General features: G+C 47.3%; 1 protein-coding gene across 1 annotated transcript in view; it reads right to left on the reverse strand.

Annotated features, from left to right (window-relative positions):
* Positions 1 to 12,325, reverse strand: part of CCDC30 (coiled-coil domain containing 30) — a 38,430-nt gene that overhangs the window by 20,173 nt on the left and 5,932 nt on the right. Inside the window, 6 exon segments of the mRNA XM_033079860.2 lie at positions 513 to 705; positions 1,470 to 1,576; positions 2,249 to 2,341; positions 4,230 to 4,345; positions 6,952 to 7,105; positions 10,873 to 11,048. Coding sequence (XP_032935751.1) covers positions 513 to 705; positions 1,470 to 1,576; positions 2,249 to 2,341; positions 4,230 to 4,345; positions 6,952 to 7,105; positions 10,873 to 11,048 — 839 coding nt within the window.

Genomic DNA, 12,325 nt, shown 5'->3' on the forward strand with positions numbered 1-12,325 from the left:
AGTGTCCCAGACAGTAGGGTCAGATGTGATACTGGGAAGGAATTCTTCCCTGTGAAAGTGGGGAGGCCCTGGCACAGGCAGCCCAGAGAAACTGTGGTTGCCCCATCCCTGGCAGTGTCCAAGGCCAGGTTGGACAAGGTTTGGAGCAACTGGGATAGAGGAAAGTGTCCCTGCCCATGGCAGGGGTGGGACTTGAAGGCCTTTAAAGTCCCTACCCAATCAAACCAGTTTGGGATTCTGTGAGGGGGAACAGGAGATGGAAAAGACAACGCTTCCATAACACTGGGGAATCTGCACTTCCAACCAAGAGTCATTTACTCCCTGCTGGGATTTTTTCCTTTCCCCTCTCTCCCAAACTGGTAGGTTTTTCTGGCTGTTTTTCTTGCCAAACAAAACACAGCAGAGTGCAGGGCCAGGTCAAACATCATTCAATTTTTCCAATCAGAGAGAAAATGAAAGAAATTGATTAAATGAAAGAAACCCAAACCTTGTCTCTCCTATTCCTTACTCACTTTCTGGTGCAGTCCCTCCACCTCGCTCTCCAGCTGTTGCTTCTCTTGCTTCGTTTGGATCTGTGTCTCTCCCAAAATTGATTCCAGCTCCTCATTGTGCTCAACCAAACCCTCACGTTCCTGCTCCAGTTTTTGCAGCTTGTGAAGGAGCTGGGCATTCCTGCCCTCAGTGTTTTCCATGGCTTCACAGCACCTGCACACCAAAACCCAGCATCACCAAGGCTGGAACTGCATTCCAACTGTTACCCACCAGTGAGGAAAAGCCAAGGTTTTCCTCACACTCTCCTGCTGATTTCCAGTCTCACACTCAGCATGTCCTGTGCCTGTCCTCATTTAGATGGGAATTGGGGGTGATGGGATCTATACAAGGAATGATTAAGTTCTGGACAGGAAACAGGTAAGGCATGAGGCTGTGAACAGCAGAGAGACAACAGCAAATTCAGCACCTGAGGGGGAGAACAGGCTTAGGAATCTGAAGGGAAAAGAGCCAGATAGGTGGGATCAGCCCCTCTTTCCTCCCTGAACCTGCCAGAAGAAGTGCAGCAGCTCCTGAGCAGGTATTGGGAGAACAAAGCTTTGAATTCCTTTAGAAGTCCCTGTTTACATATTTATGGTTGAAAGCCGGGTGTTTTGGTGCACTTCTAGAGAGCAACTAAATCCAAAGAAAATTTCTCAGCAACAAAACAGGTTTAGAAACAATATTTTTGTCTGTGGAGAGCCCCTAAAGCCCAACTGTCTTCTTTCAGGAAAGCAACAAACTGGAGAAAGTGTCAGCATTTAACTGGAGGAAGTGATTCCTCATGACTGCATCTCCTCCAAATTTTCCCATTTGGGAGCAGAAGAACAAAGTCCAAAAGAGTATTTAATCAAAATCAATTAGTGCAAGAGACAGCACCAGAGGCACAGCACCAGGAACCAATGAAAGTACAGAGGGTGAAGTATTGCTACACCTCTCACCTTTTGTGGAGAGTTTCAACACCCTGATCTCTGTGTTCTTCATACATGGCAGTTCTGCTGGCACCAGTGTCTCCATCAGCTCCTGCTTCTTCCCATGTGCCCTGTGCCTGAAAGAAAATCAGCATTAGCACAGAACTAGGACTGAGATCCCAGAATCCCAGGATGGATCGGGCTGGAGGGACTTTAAAGCTCATCCTATCCCAGGTTCCAAGCCCCATCCAACCTGGCCTTGGACACTTCCAAGGATCCAGGGGCAGCCGCAGGTTCTCTGAGCAACCTGTGCCAGGGCCTGCCCACCCCCAAAGCCAGGAGTTCCTTCCCCATATCACATCTGACTTGGCCTTCTATCAGTGGGAAGCCATTCCCCCTTATCCTGGCACTCCAGACTCTTGTCCAAAGTCCCTCTCCATCTCTCATGGAGCCCCTTTAGGCCCTGGAAGGGGCACTGAGCTCTCCCTGGAGCCTTCTCTTCTCCAGGTGAACACCCCCAGTTTTCCCAGTTTGGCTCCACAGCAGAGGGGCTCCAGCCCCTGGAACATCTCACTGGCTTCCTCACTCAGCTCCAACAGCTCCCTATCTTTCCCATGCAAGCAGAGTGATTCCAAGGCTATCCACATCTCTCAGAAATAAAACACGAGCCATGTCAGCTTCATCTCTCGGTCCTAGGAGTAAAATCCTCCTACCCCAGAATATCCAGGTTTTCATGGACCAGCTAGGTTCTGGGATGCAGAGGGGACCCTGTTTTTCTGGAATGTCAAAGAAAGAGCCCTTCGAAACACCTGCAGTGAGGCCATTCCGACTCCCTCGGCCAGTGGAGGCTCTGGCCTCTCGCTCCGCTGGTACTCACAGATTTCCTCCTTGAGCTGCTCCACCTGCAACACAAAACACCTGCTTTGAGTTTTGGTGAACATTCCATTGACATTTACTATTAATTTATTACTATTCCTTATCCTGAGGGATTGGTTGAGATTCCATGGCTGCTTCAGCTACTGAGTGGCCTCAGACAAGGAGCAGCAAAAGTGGGAATGCTGCTCCAATCCATTAAAGGGGGACTTTCTTGAACTTTTTTCACTTCCTGACCACACCCACATTTTGTCAGATTCCAACTGCTATTTCTGAGGACACCTTTCAGTGTCTTCCATCCTTGAGATCAATGGAATTCCATTACTAGCAGCAGCTCTTCACCTCACAGTCACAGCTCATCCCAGGCAAACTGCCCAGCCTGTTCCTCCCCTACTCTTCGTAACCCACAGACAAGAAAACACCTTTCAGGACACAGAGCTGTTGTAGTTTGTAATAAGGCACATTTTCTACTCATATCAAATAAAAATTGGAGGGTTCCCAGCTTCTGTGCCAATAGTTAAACCCCATTGCTAAGGAATAAAGGGAATTTGCTTTTAGCTTAACATGTGGCTAGAAGTGATCTCAGTCTGGTTACATTTTTTCCTGTTCAGTGACCACCATATGTTACATATATCTGTATGGTTTTTGTCCATACAGACATATATATATATATATATATATATATATATATATATATATATATATAATTAAATAGATTTTAATATTATATTTCAACTTTTTTATAAGTTATACATACACTTATGTATCCACAATGACTGAAAGGAGCAACGTCCTACAGCAAGGAAAATATTATTTGGAATAAAAAACAAGTAAATAGAGGAATTTGAACTAAGTTCAGAATTTGAACTAAGCTTCAGAAAGAGACTGTGCTGTAAATACAAGGTTTGACAAGATAGACATGGGAAAAACAGCAACGTTTTTAAATACAAAGAACAAAACTATAAAAAATTCTGTACTATAAAAAAATATTCTAAAATTCTGAACACGGCAAGTGGGAATAAATCCCATTCAAGATATTACCTGAAAAATATTATTTGAAAAGTATCACCTCAGAGATACTTCTATTAATTTAGCAATACTCATTTGATATGAGAGAACTGCAAGACAGCCAAAAGCTCTCAGTGCTGGGATCGCAAAGGTAATTCCAGGCTCTCAAAGGCTGATCTAAGGAAATCAGGAGATAAGAAAGCAGCAGATTTTGTGCCCAATGATACATTTTAATAGGAAGCAGACTTTTCTACCCTTTCCCTTTTGGCAACCTCAGTAAGGAATTACCTGGTTGATAGTTCCTTAATTGCTCCTTAATTCTAGGTGGAATTTAGAGAATCCTGGCTGTGTAACACCAAACCTAATAGTAATGTAATAGTAATGTAAGTAACTCCATTAAGAGAATCCACAGAAAATAAGCAAATCAATCAATGGGGCTGAGTTAAAAACCAAAGGGACCAAGAGGAATAAAAAATGAGCATAAATTTCAAATTAATTTCAAACTAGCTGATGGAGGTTTTATGCTAAACTTAGGTAAACTGAACTCTTCAATCCAGTCCAGGGAAAGGCACATATGTTCCTTACTCTGTTTACACACCTGAGTTGGGGGTAAATATTGACCAGGAGCAGGGAGCTGATCCCTCTCCATAGGCACAGGAAAATGCGTCCCAAAGTCTTCAAGCCACCACGCAGTTGGAGTCACTCAAACTCTTCCTGCATGGAAGGAAGTTCCCAGAGCTTCATTCTCCCTATTTCCCAAATTTTACTGCTCCATGAACCATGACACAGCCAAACTGCAGCTCTGGAAAGACTGGGCACAGAACAGGGAGGGGAAAGGGGAAGGCAGGGCAGGTTTGGGAGCAGGGATGACAACCAGCCCAAGATTGTTGGCTTGGCATGGATCCTCACCAGCTCCAGGAACGCTTTCCTCTCCAAGTCAAGCGTCTGGACCCGTGCCCGCAGTGCCAGGATTTCCTTGTCCAGTCGGCTGTTGTGCTCCATGGCCCTCTGGAGCTCAGTCCTGTCTGGAGACGCAGCACCGGGAAAGGGGTCACTGGCTTGGCCCTGCCAGGCCCTGCCTGGCCCACACCCCAAGCATGGATTCCAGACTGATCCCACACATGGGAAAGGTGGAAGTTAGCATGGACATGTCCCACATCCACTGGGAGCATATCCCACATAAATGTGGTAACACATCTTCATCAAACACATCCACACGGGACACAACCATATGGGAACACATCCCACATCCATACCCTCTCCCTCCCACAGTAAAGGTTGATGTCCCTGGAGATCCAAGTTCAACACCAGTCTCTTGATCATTATTCCAGGAATTCAGTTTACCTCTGGATGACAGAGATAAATCTCATTTAAATCACTCATCTAATACAGGTTTCACTTTCTCTTTGGAAAACCCCAACAGCTAGATTTTGAATTTTCACCATAAAATCCATCACTGCCACAAGCAGAAACACAATCCCACCCAACGTACCCGTGTTGTCCACACATTAAAATTTAATAGAATGGCCACAACTGGAAAAATTGTACACCAATTTTTCAATGGATCAATGAATAAATTAATCTGAATACCAGTAAATGCAGATTCTCAATATTTCCAGGGCAGAAATAGGAAAAGGTGTTTGTATTAGGAGCACATGTTGAGGACACACTGGTACCCTCTTGTATTGGGAGACAATTTTCCTTAGAGAAAGGAAGTTTCAGCTTAACACTGGGCACAGGAAATTTTAGTTTAAATGTCACCTCTATTCAGGCAAAAAAAAAAAAATCTACTTTTTGGTTCCAATTTGGAAAAAGCAACAAATTCTTTTTTCAAACAAGGATTCTGATACTGGTTTTACAGTTGTGTCATTTAAAATAAAAAGCAAAGAGCATCTTCACAGAATCACAGAACGGGTTGGGTTGGAAGGGGACCCCGAACTCATCTCATTCCAACCCCCATCTTCCACCAGAATGGAAATTTTACTCAAAAGCCTGTTGACCATTACACAAATTGATTATAAAATTATAATACAATTATGATTAAAAGGTTGATGAAAGGATAATAGAATTCCAGCTCATTTCCTCTTGCAAAAATCCTGGCCACCCCATATTTTCCCATTATTTTTCCTGTTTTTCCCGCTCAGCTGCCTTCAGGGTTGATCACAGGGGTGATTCCACAAGGACAATAGTGTTTCGATGTGGTAACCCAGTCCTGCTTTGGAAAAACCTCACAACGTTCCTTAAGCACTTTGTTAAACACCCTTAAAGCCTTTCCTCACCAAAATACCACTAACCGGGCTCAAACAGGTCAGGAATTCTTCCCTTCAATGCACACAAGTTGTCACTGAACCAAAATACGTTGTTTGAGGGGGTTTTACTAAGGATGAGTGACCCCAGCTGAGGTTTTTAGCAGCAAATCAATTGATTCCCAGAGCAGTTAGCTCAGAGCTCACCGGGAGGAGAAGCCTTGCAGAGATACAGAACGGGGAAGCCACTGGAATGTCATCACCCTCATTTTGCACACACAGCACAACAAACCCCAGAAACAAAACAAGCATTAAACTCTTACTCACATTCTGTAAAGCCTTGTATTCCTCTAACACCTCAGAAAGCACAGATTTCCCTGCGCAGGCTACAATCCAGGCTGGAGCTCATCCGTGCTCCAGTCAGCACTGGAGCCGCCACATCACTCACCCAATCCCTGGGGACTATGGATCGATCCCCATCCAGTACAGGGATAAAAAGGCTGGGAATGATGGGGCTGGAGCCTGGAGAGGAGCTGCTGGGACTGGAAAGAAACTCTCAGGTTCTGGTGCTGTGTGTGACCTCCAAGGGGAGCCTCGGGACCTGCAATCCTGCCCCAGGTAGTGGCAGTCTCCTGCAGGGAGCTGGTCCCTGCAAAGGCACATGGGACTGTTCTCCAACAAAATTCTGCATCACAGATTTAGGGACAATGCAAGGAATGCCCCAAAAGAACCTACAAACACCTGTGTGTCACTAAGGACATTTTCCATGGACATTTCACTCCAAGAGCAGTTTTACCACGTCTCCCTCCAGAAAACTGTTTATTTCTACAGTCAGAATTCATAAAAAAATCCTACTAATAAATAGCACTTCAGGGCTGGTCAACAGTTATTTCAAGAAGGAGGTGAAGGGAATGTTCTCAGCAAGGACAATGTACCAAATCATTTCCCCACTCCTGCACTTTCTAAGGATCCTATGGAGGCAATTTCCCAAACTGTACCTAGAGAACCCTGAGATAAGAGGTCCAGCTCTGCTAACTAACCCTGTGCACATGGTAATTCAGCTATCCTGCCTCCAGACCAAGTCATCATTCCCTCTCCATTGGCTCCCAAGGCAGAAAGCTCTCCCTGGAGAGGAGATAGGAAATTCCCAGGGATAGGAAGGAAATTCATCCAGACCGTGCAGCTCTATCACAAATCAGAGAAGCCCAGTCTCAGAATTAATGGATTTGTGACTGTTAACAATTGCATTCCCACCTCCTAGGGAGAAGTTTGACTCCTGGCACTGATTTTTCTACATTCCAAGCAGAGAGGACAAAGGACAAGACTGCCTCCCCCATCCCCAGGGCTAAGAGCAGGCCAGGAGTGACCACCAGAGTAACACTTACCTGCTCCACTCTGCTCTCTGCTTGGTGTATCCAGGCCCTCTGCCACCCTCTGGATGTCTTCCTGGGACACCACCAGCCTCTGTGGGGCATCTTCCAGATCTCCTACAACTCCTGCAGGCAATGCTGGCTTCCCCTCCAGCTCTTCCCTGTGGAACTGAAACACAAGGGTTAATGTGCCAATGGAAATGAGGAAGCCTGTGGTGATGTGACCAAGGCAGAGCTCTTTGTCACCCCCTCTACACTGCTCCCATTGGGAAAATGTGTATTTCCTCATCTCCAATGCTAGTTCTGGGACAAACCAAAGGCAGGAAATGCCCACCAGGCAGCCCTACCCCTAAATGTGAGGTGTTGCCTGGCTCTCAATAGAAGGAATTATTTCCTGCCCAAGCTGGGCACAGACTGAGGATGAGGCTGTGATGCTGTTTGAGCTCTGGATTTTTTACTCAAAACCCAGTAAAAACCTTTCCAACCTGCTTAAGGACAAACCTGAAATGAGGGAGACCAGAAGCATGACGAGAAGCAACTAAGGGAGCTGGGGGAGGCTCAGCCTGGAGAAAAGGAGGCTCAGGGAGGACCTTCTGGCTCTGCATAACTCCCTGACAGGAAGGTGCAGCCAGCTGGGGGTCAGGCTCTGCTCCCAGGAAACAAGGACAGGACAAGAGGGAATGGTGTCAAGCTGTGCCAGGGGAGGTTTAGATGGGATATTAGGGAAAATTTCTTCATGGGAAAGGTGGTCAGACATTGGAATGGGCTACCCCTGGAAGTGTTCAAAAACCCTGTGGATGTGACACTTGGGGACATGGGTTAGTGGTGGCCCTAGCAGTGCTGGGGGAATGGCTGAATTCAATGACCTTGGAGGGCATTTCCAACCTTGGTGATTCTATTAAATCTCAACTATGAGCCAGCAGGAAAATGAGCATTTCCTTATTTCTGTCTCCCCAGAAAGCTGTATACATTCCTGCTGCTGTGGGAATTCAGCTCCCAATGCCTAACAGGTGCGAGCAGAGCCAGCTTTGTACACAGAGATGTTCCTGAATAATAGCACCACCAACACAGGGCCATGTGTCCCTCAGTACTGCCATGTGCTCCTTGGCACTGCCACGTGTCCCTCAGGATCATGAGGGAGATTTTCAGTTCCAACATATCTTGACTAGAAGGGGTTTTTGTCACCATGCCTCATACATGACAGGAATGCTTCAACCAGAATTATCCCAACTTGTGAAAATCCCTCAGTTTTCCCAGCTCCTCCTTGAAGTTATGTGGGTTCACTATTTTTTCAAGACCTCTGATTTCCTGGGCCTGCCCATAAGAACTGGAGAGTTTCGGTTCGCCCAAAGTTTTGGCACTGAGTGTGATTGGCTGACTTTGTCAGAGTAACACTGGGAGACGTGGAATCATGGGATAATAGAAAGGCCTGGAATGGAAGAGACTTTAAAGCCCATCCCATTCCACCCCTGCCATGGGCAGGGACACCTTCCACTGTCCCAGACTACTCCAAGCCCCGCCCAGCCTGGCCTTGGACACTTCCAGGAATGGGGCAGCCACAGGTGCTCTGGGCCTCCCCACCCTCAAAGCCAAGAATTCCTCCTCCATTCCCCCTTGTCCAGGCACTTCAGACCTTTGTCCAAAGTCCCTCTCCAGCTCTCCTGGAGCCCCTTCAGGCACTGGAAGGGGCTTTAAGGTCTCTCTAGACCTTCTCCAGGTGGACACCTCCAGCTCTCCCAGCCGGGCTCCCAAGGTGCTCCAGCCCTCAGAGCATTTCTCCAGAGCTTCACTCCAACAGGTCCTTCTCCTGTGCTGGGGATCCCGGAGCTGGAGCAGCACTGCTGGGGTGGCCTCTTCAGAGAGGAGCAGAGTCATGATACTGTTTGGCCTTTGGGGTGCAAGCACACACACTCCTGCTCATGTCTCGCTTTTGATCCACAAGAACTCCCAAATCCATCCCACAGGGCTGCTCTCCATTAATTACTCTGCCAGCCTGTGCTTATTCTCAGATTGTTCCAACCCAGGATCAGGAATTTGAACTCCAGGAGCTTCCCTGGACCATTGCTCTGCATCCCTCTTTTTTATGGAGTTACACATTCCTGCTCCACTGCATCTGCCCTCAGGGGGTCTTAAGGCTCAGCACATTGGTTGCCATTGATATTTGGCACTTGAGAGGGTGAGTGAGCATATGCCATGAATCCAGAAGGCATTTCCCTATGGCTTTCTTGGAGCTGACCAGACAGAGGTAAGTTTATATCCTGCTTTTCTGCTTTCCTGGGGATGCAGTAAAACAAACAATTCTGTTTGGGCCGTCTGGTTAAAAGCTGAATTCACCCCTGTACTAGACAGGAACATGTCCAGCCCTTCATTCCAAGAGTGGAACAGGTCAGCTGGGAACAAGCAAGGCCACACATTCCAGTAAACGGAGTAAGACAAGCAATTAACACCTTAACCTTTAACACTAATGGTTCTACAAAACAAGTGGGATGCTCCCGGGAACAACAGAGTGTTTAATCAACAGTTTGTGCTCCACAGGCACAGACAGCAGTGACATCACTGGGGAGAGCAATCAGTCCAGTAAGGGAGACTGTTTTCTGGGAAAACTCATCTCCAATGTGTCCTTCAGCTGATTAAAAACACAGAAAGAGTGCCCAGTGTAAGAAATGCAGAGAAGCCATGGTTGATTGGAAACAAAGAGCATTAGATTTGTAACAGTTCCATGGAAGCGTTCAACACCAGGTTGGAGCAATCAGGTCTAGTAGAACGTGTCCCTGGTCACTTGCAATCCAAACTGTTGTGTGATTCCATTCCTGACAGCAGGAGGAAACAGAAAGGAACAAGAGAAAGATCCTGACCCCTATATGAGGTCTTGCGCCCTCCTCACTGCCTGAGACCTCAGAGACAAACAGCAGCTCCCGGAATCCCAGAGCATTCCTGGACTCCAGTTCCACAGAGACACGATCATAACACAGGAGTAAGTGGAAACTGGTGGCCTTGGAACCATAGAATACCCTAAGCTGAAAGGGACCCACAAGGATCATACAGTCCAAATCCTGGCCCTACGACACTCTAGCAATCCCACCCTGTGCCTCAGAGCATTGCCCAAATGCTCCTGGAGCTCGGGCAGCCTTAGGGCCAGGACCATTCCCTGGGGAGCCTGGGCAGTGCCCCTCCACCCTCTGGGGAAAGAACCTTTTCCTGATATCCAACCTAACCCTCCCTGGCACAGCTCCAGCTGCTCCCTCAGATCCTGGCCCTGCTCACAAAGAGCATAGATTGGAGCTGCCGCTCAGAAGAAGCTTCAACTCCCAGTGAGCTCTGCCCTCAGCCTCCTCCACTCCAGCTGAACCCAGAGAAAGTTATTCTTGTGAAGATCCTTACACCAACCACATCACACACTCCTCAACACAGTACTACAATTAATCCATTTCACTGTGCAGATGTGGGAGTAAATCAAGTGCTAAGTGTGAGAACTAAGAAAGGCACTCACTTAAAATCCTAGAATCCCAGACTGGTCTGGTGTTGGAAAGGATCTTAAAGCTCATCCCATTCTACACCCAACCATAGGCAGGGACATCTTTTACTACCCCAGGTTGGTCCAAGCCCAACCTGGCCTTGGACGTGTCCAGGGATGGGGCAGTCACAGTTCCTCTGGGCAACCTGTTCCAGGCCAGCACCACCCTCACAGCCAGGAATCCCTTCCCAATGTACAATCTAGACATATTATGTCAGTTTGAAACCATTCCCCCTTGTCCTGGCATTCCAGACTCTTGTAAATACTCTCACTCCATCCTTCTTGTAGCTCCTTCAAGTAGTTCGGTCCCAAGACTCTACAGTGGTTTCAGAGGCAGAAGAAACAATTTTCATTACAGAAATATTCCAAAGATATTCCTTTCCGCAGCTCTCAAGCAGCCAGAGCCATGGAGTAGGAGGTACCTGGAGCCCATCAATTATGCTGTGGGATTCCAGCTGCCGGGCTGCCACTTGCAGCTTTCCTAGCAGTGCCGCCCGCTCCACCAGGAAATATGCGACCTGTTCACTGGCAGCACTGCAGGAGATCTGGGATAAACCTTCCTGCTCCAGCATCTCCTCCACTTCCTTCAGCTGGGTTTCTGCAAGGTAAGGTAAGGCTTGGTGTAAGCAGAGGAGAAACAAAGGACAGGGTTTCCTGGAGATCCGTCACAGCTCCTCTAAACATTCCTCACTGCAACAGCCCCATTTTTTCTGGAGCCCAACAACTCCTCAAGTCCCTCCTACTTCCCACTTCCCTCACTGCCTTCCATTCCCTGTTATCCATTATCTCAGCCCTATTCCCTCTCTCCCAAGGTTTCTCTTCACATACCCTTTCCTGCCTGCCAAACATGTGATAGGAGCTGCTCCCCTCAGGCAGAGTTCTCCCAACCTGGTTTATCCTCAGCCCCTTCAACCCCAAACACAGCTTGGTGGAAACTAAACACCAGATTACACAGATACTGAGAGAACCAGAGAATCATTAAGGTTGAAAAGACCTTCAAGACCATGAGTTCTGACCCTCAGATCATCAAGTTCAACCTTGGAGAGAAAGCAAACAGATGGACACAGAGTCACAGATGTTTTCTTTGGCAGGAGACACACAAAATACCAGATCACTCCTAGAGAGCACCACTATTTTCCCAAGGAATATCTAGGAAGAAGGAAGATCTGAACACCTTTAAGAATTAAACTGCCAGTGCTCATGTTTAAGACTCCGTACGGGGAAAAACTTCCAGACTCAAGGGTCTCTAAGGCAGAAAGGTGACAACAAGACTTGCAGGAGTCAGTTTATGGCTGGGGACCATTGTGTTTGTGCAACCAACAGTTGTTAAAAAGACCCCCCTGGTTGGTGTGGTTGTAATTTACCTGCCAGGAGAAAATGAGGAATCTTTGGTGTCTGGCATGATGAGGGCAGCAACTCCTGCATGGGATGCACCAGCTTGTGGAGCCAGGGGAGGGCTTTTCAAATCCTCCCTGTGTAATTGTATTAAAACCAACAGACCAAATTTCTAGCCCAAACCACATTATAAAGGCTTCCAAGTGTTCTAAGATGGGAAGTATAGGGAGTTATAGAGGTAGGAGGGACAGTCACATTCTTTCCCTGCTCAGGGATCTAGAGTTGGACAGCAGAGGTTCAGCAGAGCAAATATTCCTCAGATACAGGACATACAGAGTCCTGGACGAGCCTGTCCCTCACTCTCATGCACTGATTTTACACAGGACCTAGCACAATCACATCCCGAGGCTCCAATCAATCCCATGTTTCCACTTCACGCTTCTCAACCAGCTCCATCCAGTCCTGTGGATGGAAAACACCCTGCGGTTTCCCAGGCATCTTCCCCAGGGAGACAAAGCACAGCTTGGTCAATACAGGGTC

Source organism: Catharus ustulatus, chromosome 24 (genome assembly GCF_009819885.2).
Source record: "Catharus ustulatus isolate bCatUst1 chromosome 24, bCatUst1.pri.v2, whole genome shotgun sequence".
NCBI classification, from domain to species: domain Eukaryota; kingdom Metazoa; phylum Chordata; class Aves; order Passeriformes; family Turdidae; genus Catharus; species Catharus ustulatus.